The sequence below is a fragment of the Cariama cristata genome, unplaced genomic scaffold (genome assembly GCF_000690535.1).
Source record: "Cariama cristata isolate BGI_N322 unplaced genomic scaffold, ASM69053v1 scaffold29555, whole genome shotgun sequence".
NCBI lineage: Eukaryota > Metazoa > Chordata > Aves > Cariamiformes > Cariamidae > Cariama > Cariama cristata.
This window is the reverse complement of record NW_009616293.1, coordinates 6511-13211: the sequence shown is the minus strand read 5'-3', so window position 1 is coordinate 13211 and position 6701 is coordinate 6511. Positions and strand designations below refer to the sequence as shown.

The 6701-nt window shown below is 38.1% G+C and overlaps 1 protein-coding gene across 1 annotated transcript; it reads right to left on the bottom strand.

Moving 5' to 3' along the window:
* Window positions 1–366: 366 nt before the first annotated feature.
* On the bottom strand, window positions 367–5681 carry LOC104161629 (sorting nexin-20-like). Its single transcript, XM_009700130.1, has 3 exons — window positions 5510–5681; window positions 3710–3861; window positions 367–1138 (listed from the first exon to the last, which is right to left on the bottom strand). Exons 1-3 carry the CDS (start codon window positions 5673–5675, stop codon window positions 470–472), a joined length of 987 nt encoding a protein of 328 aa, XP_009698432.1. The 5' UTR covers window positions 5676–5681; the 3' UTR covers window positions 367–469.
* Window positions 5682–6701: the final 1020 nt, after the last annotated feature.

Here is a 6701-nt window from a genome sequence, read left to right as displayed (position 1 = left end):
TGGAGGAGTAAAAAACTACATTCAGTGTCTGAAGATGCATCCTTTAGATTGCAGTGACTGAGAAGATATTTCTCTTCTTGAAAGGAAGTAGTTCCCACACGAGCAAGCACTGCCTCTGATTCTGCAGATTCTTAAGTGCTTTACTCATTGTATTCTCCTATTCTGACTTTTCACATGAAATAGCCTATGTTCAAAATAAGCAAATCACAAATGACTTTTTGTTGCAAATTTCTTTCCAAAAACCTTAATAAGCTTAGGTGCTCCTCATATCTGTAGAGTAAATATAGTATTTTCCAACATAAATGTTAATGTCCCTTTTGAACATGGAAGATACTTGATTTAATTTTTTTTCCATTAATATAAAGTTATGTTAGCCAAACAGGTAATTTCCAGTTCTTACTCTTTCAAGAGTTTGTGCTCAGGAAAAGGAGCTGACAGCTTTGCTCTTTAATGAAATTGTTTCTTGTGTTCATTGTACATACTCCCGAACTGCAAGTTCTTTCAGGGTAAGAACCCGTATGGGATCTTTTTTTGCTTTCCATTCTTCCAGTTTTTCTTGCAAAGACAGAAAATCCTTGCCAAGTTCATATGCCAAAGTGATCATTGTTTCTAACAATGGAATATAGTACCTGTGGCTGGTATGCACATGAAGGCGTGATAGAGCTTTTTCTCCATATTCAAAGGCACTTGCTGGGTTTTCCAGGTCCTTGTGGCACACCACGATAGCACAGAGAGTAGGGACAATTGAGACGAGGTTGCCTCTCGTCAGCCTTTCCTGCAGACCAATGACTTCCAAAAGGATTTCCAAAGCTTTGGTGTACTGGCCACCCCGCAGGCAACCATATGCTTCCTGAAGCTCCGGCCTTGTTAAAAAGTCAATAAATTTTTTGGATCTTCGAATATATTTCATAGAATATAGAAGTCTCAGGTAGTCTTTGAAGGCTAATTTTCTCTCATTGATTATTTCTTCTGTGAAGTTCCCTGTTAGAGTTTTTTTGGGAAAGGTCACATCTTCCATTTCTTCACTAAACTCCTCCAGCAGATTTCTGTGCAGTTTCTCAAAATCTGAATAACGCCGTTCAATTACAGACTTGTTGCTGTCAAAACTCCCTGTTTGCAAAATGATGATTTTATACATCTAAACACAATAAAACAAAAAAATAAGCGTGAGAAGGACCATCCTAGCCCCAGTGCAGTCAGATTTTTTCTGTTATTGCTTTGAAAAGACTTTGTGCTTGTATATTCCACCAGCTGAAACCTCCTGAACCAATTCTATGTGTGTAATCTTGTATACTGCTATGGTTTATAGCAGTGCTGCTAATTCAGTTGCTGCCTGGGATTATGGTGCTTGCTCAGTGTAGGCCTGATCTTTCGAATCTGCAGCCATCAAGTTAGTAATTACCGCCTCCTGCTGTTTTGTACTTTTGTCACCAGACTTGGCCTTAGCATGTACGTAAGTTGTAGATAAACAATGCAGTAACAGATCCCATCCTGCAAGTTACTGGGTATGGTGAACTCACAGCAGACTGAAGCATGTAAAATCACTTGCAAAGCATTTCTGTAGCTGTACTTTGTTTATAACAGCCATGGCTGCTGCAGTCATCTTCAGTGAACTGAATGGATTTCCCAGACTTCATATTGAATGTAATGTATTTTACATAGGTCGTAATACACAGAAATGTTTGTATCAGACATTTCTAGGCATTTGTGGGTGTTGTTAATGCTGTGAAAGAAGAAGGAGTATTTGGCAGTAATATTTGGTGTGTGCAAAAAAAAGATGGAGCAACTCCAAAGCCTTTTTCCCCCTCTAAATCATTGTCCTGTTATTCAAACTTACTTGGTATATAAATAATGCAAAAAAAAGTGACATTTCTACAACAATCTATTTGCTATCCAAAATCCTTCAGTAACAGCTAACAGCAACGCTGTCCCACTTTAACAGTACTCAAGAGTATGTCTTCCTCAGCTCTTCACTAGCTTCAAAATGATGATAATACATGTGATATTAGAAAAATAGCTGCAAAATAAAATTGTGTGTTATGTGTTGTACAAATAGATTCTCTTCCGGGCCTGATCCATGCACAATGATGTTCAGGAAGGGCCAAACCCCTAATTTGCGTAAACTAGTGGAGCTCCACTGAGGCCAGCTTAACTGTGTCACTGTACACCAGCTAAGGACACAGGCTGTTGACCTTGCTGCCTTTTGGACAATGACCATGTTCACATTCAACTTCGCCCTGCTCCCATTGAATTGTACAGGAACTGGAGCAGTTTTACTCATGCCAGTTATTTTGTTTGCTGCTGTTGAAGGGTGCAAACCAGTACTGGCACTAGTGTCTGTCTGATTCTCTTCCTTGTTTTTCCTTAAAGAGAAATTCTCTCTTTTAATCATCATAAATGATCTTTACAGGTGCTCCTTGAAAGGTTTCTAAATTTGAACTGACTTCTCTGATTTCTTTTCATTTGTAAGCACTGTGACATTTTCCTATACTTTGTCCTGTTCCCTGCTGAAAAGTGTATGCCAGATTCATATCCAAAACAATTACACGAACAATTTTTTAAGCTATCATTTTATCAAGGACAGCTAAGTGAATAATTTACAAGTACTTGGGTTTTTTATTTGTGGAGTGTGCATGAAAAAAGGAAGAAATACCATTTAATTAGACTATCATTCAAATTGGCTCAATTTTGTTGTAATATACATCTTTTTGCCTAGGCAGGTAACTTATGACTAAGTATAACTACTTGCATGTAAGCTGAATGATACTTTCGCTTTCTTACAGTTATACTAAAATAACTTTTAACTATTTGACAAGCCAGATACTATTGAGTGCATGCAAGAATGGCAGCATCTAAGTAGGTGTGTATAGTGTGCAACAAGATCTTAGGTCAGTCTCCAGAACATTTATCTGCTTCAGATTCTACCAAGCTGCATCACCCAGTATCAGCAACACTAGTATGATTCTTAGCATTTTTTGTCTCAGATCTCAGAGGCTGTTGCAAACAAGGAAAATACCCCTATCTGAATTTCACAGGAGTACTGAAAGACACTTGCTCTAGATCAGTCCTCCTGAAGGCCAGGAGCAGAATCAGAAATAAAAACCAAGTGTCAGTACTGTGAGTAAAGATACAAAAATCCAACCTGTTCTCTTGTTCCTGTCCCTCATGCTCATGTTTCACCTTAAAAATACGACAGAAATATGCCGTCTAACGGAGCTCTAGGTAGGGAAGGGGAACAATCCCAAGCAGTCTAGCTGGAGGATGTCTGAGAGTTTGTCAACATCAAAGAATTTTGCACTTATGCTAACATAAATCTCTGATGTGGAAGTTACATAAATGCAATGCAGCTGCTACAGCAGGCTAGCTCAGTGGAAGTGTAACTATATTGATATTCTTCTGCTTGTGTGAATTTCCTTAATGTTGACAAGCCTTTGGGTGTTAAGGATACTCAAGCTACTAATTTACTTGTTATCACTTTTCCACTGCTGCAGATTTTGTGAACTGATTGTCAGAGTTTTTTTTCAGGGGTAGATTCCACCAGCTATGCCCATATGATCAGCGAGAACAGGTTCTACTCGGAACGATCACAGCTTGCAAAACTTGGCCCTCAGTAAGGCTTTCATGTAGTGAGGCATGCTGCGTGCTGTGCAGACCCCTGTAGAGTGAATAAAAATTAATGATCTTCTTACATATTCATTTCTTAGCTTACCACATATTTAGATAAGTGGTGCTCTACAATTCTGGTTGATGGGATTTCAAAAAGGAGTTTGACTTGTCTGCACTGGCGTTTTTCATTCCTCCAATATTCCTGAAGCTCCTTAGTGGTCATTGAAGAGTTGGGACTTAGGGATGCACTGGAATCTAAAACCAATATATTTAGTATTTCAGATTATAACCTTTGCATTTGGAAAGAAAACACTTATGCATTTATTGTGAAAGGATAGCCTAGAATTTCTGTTGCTGTAACAGCAAGACCTAAAGACTGATAAAGTGATTTTCCTGCTAATAATAAAGACAGATCCAGATTCTTTGAGGAAAGCTATTGTGGTCTGACATGTTGAAAGACACCAAATCAGCTGCAGAATACAAAGTTATTGAAAAAATACTGACAAGAAGTATTGTATGTCTAGGTTGTAACCTTGGGCACAGTCTGAACAGGAGATATGCTTCACCATCCCAGCAGTAGCCCTAAGAAACACTGACTCAGTCTTGCGGAATTGGATGGTTCTCCAGACTTCTCTGCTGCTAAAAAGAGGAGATAATACAAGGCAGCTGGACATTCAGACATATATTCAAATACTGGCCCTATTCAAATACTGGGTTTGTGCAGTAACAGGTGAAAGCCAAAAAAACATGAATATCCTAACCTTAAAGGAGAAACTTGGATAACCAGCTCAGCTGAAGGAGGAATACTGACTTCCTCTTTTTCTTTTGTATCTGAATTGATGCCACAGCTACAAATATTTCATATACCTCCTTCCCTTCCTCTCTCTCCTCCCACAGTCACATACACACACAAACATATATACATATGCCTACATAAAAATGTAGGACAGCTAGTTGAAGAGTTTGCTTACAGGGGAATTTGATGTAGCTTTTTGAAAGCATGATTTCTCTGTCTTTGAAATCTACTGACAACAGTTTTCATCAGGTGGCATATAGGCTAGCAAAGTGGATAAAGAAATGGAATATTTGTATTTCAGTGGGCACACCAGTCCCAGCTTCTGATCAATAATGCCTCTGTCAGTGCAGTCAGCTGAAGTCAGTCTGCAATGTATCTAACATTCAGACAATGGAGGTGAATGACCACAAATGAACGGGAAGGTAACAGCTTGATGCAGACATAGAATTGCAAAGACATCATAGTACTCCTTCAGTGGCCCCACTTTTACATGTTCTTAATCATTTGGCCGTACAGTTTCAATTATCGAGGTCTTTGGGGTTTGGCTCAATCTCTACAAAGCATGTATTTCCTAATGGTGGTGTTTATGATATCTTTGCAGGCTGACAATCTTGATGAGATTATATATATTTTGGATTATATATGACTTTTTTTTTAACAACAGATGACAGCAGTCTTAGGCGTAGTAAAAGGTCAATGCTGCCTCTTGATAAGGCATGTGAGAGACTACTGCTTGAGATTAGCTTCATCTTGGTGTCCTTGCTGATACTGCCAAGAAATTCAGATTTTGTGATGTACAGAAAGTGTACGCCCAAGACAGGCCATCTGATGATCACTGCTTCGGTCCCTGGTTTGTAAATTAAATCTGGAATACGTTTTAGGTGCAAGGGATTCAAAAGGAAAACTCTTGTGTGTTTATACACACCAGGATGTGTATCTGTTTCACTTGCTACATTATTACTACCAGTTTAATCAAGGCTTATTGTCACTGGAGTATAACAGTGTAAATCCGGACCACTGCTGCAATAAATAAAGCAAAGTTTTTTATATAAAAGATAAATGGCATAAATAGCAACATGAAAAATAAAATTAAAGGATAGCATCAACCTTGCGGGTCATCTTTTTCTGGGTTTTCTTTTCTCACTTGACATGAAACTTCAGCTTTGGGTTGATTTTGTTCTTCATCAGATGGACTTGTGGTAGAAAATGTAGTAATCCTGCTGACAGCTTCCAGCAGTTCCCTTTCTGCGGTGCAGTGAGAGTCTTGGTCCATTGCAAGCTATCACTGAAAGATTACAAAAAATACGACATCTCTTAGTAGCATGCCTTTAGAGGATCCAGTCTGGTAATCTTTTTTATTGACTTACTCATTGTTCTCTGTGAACTTGTATAAGGGCAACTGTAGTTTCATAAAAACTAAAGTAATAAATAGAAATATCTACATAGCTACCAGTGAAGAATGATTCCTATTACCATTACCACTGAAAGTGTTTGGATATCTTTTTGGCAGATTAAAATCAAACATAAAAACCACAAGAAGTTATGCTGAATAAGATTTAGGTGGGGAACTCCATTCTTATCTATGAGAATTTACTCATAAACTTCAGCGGGGACAGATTTTTTTCTCCTTCTATTTTGCCCTCAAGCTTGCAAATATCAATTCAGATGAACTAAAATCTTGGAGATAATCAGTATAACTAGCAGCCTGGCTCTCTTACACTGCTAGAATTTACTGTTCTCAAGACTCCAAAACTTGCCATCTGTTCTTAATCACAATCTGTAGGGCAAAATAGGGCAATATCTAAAATAGCATATTATTTTTGTCATATTTCACAGTTTAAAGTTCTCTCCAGAGATTTGTCTCTGTACTGTGAGAACAAAACAACTGAATCTGACAATGGCTACGTGAAAGGAGAACTGAGTTTTCTAATTATTATACAGAAGCACTCTCCCTGTACTTGTCCTTTTAACCTATGTACTGTGCTTGTAGTAGATCTGTATGCCTCTTCTGCTGGGACTACTATTTTACCACATACTGATAAAATGCCTAACACAATATACGCCTACTCCATAGACCAGATTGGCCATTCTGCCACATAAATATCTCCCCAGCATAATTTTTTTTTAAATAATCTATGTGTTACATGATTATGTTATACTAGCAGTTGAAAAAGTTCTAAGAGCATCCTAACAACTTTGCCAGGGTGCCGTGTTCTGTTAGTTAGCCTGAGAGAAGTGTTGCTCACAATTCAGCCAACAGGTAAAAATCAAGTAACAGTACAACATGCTTTTTAAAAAA

Excerpts from the sequence above, each read along its gene's own strand:
- LOC104161629 (XM_009700130.1), bottom strand. The coding sequence starts at position 5,675 with ATGGACCAAGACTCTCACTGCACCGCAGAAAGGGAACTGCTGGAAGCT. Across the intron at positions 3,862-5,509 it reads AGAAAAAGATGACCCGCAAG|ATTCCAGTGCATCCCTAAGT; the intron begins GTTGATGCTATC and ends TATTGGTTTTAG. Across the intron at positions 1,139-3,709 it reads ACCACTTATCTAAATATGTG|ATGTATAAAATCATCATTTT; the intron begins GTAAGCTAAGAA and ends TATTGTGTTTAG.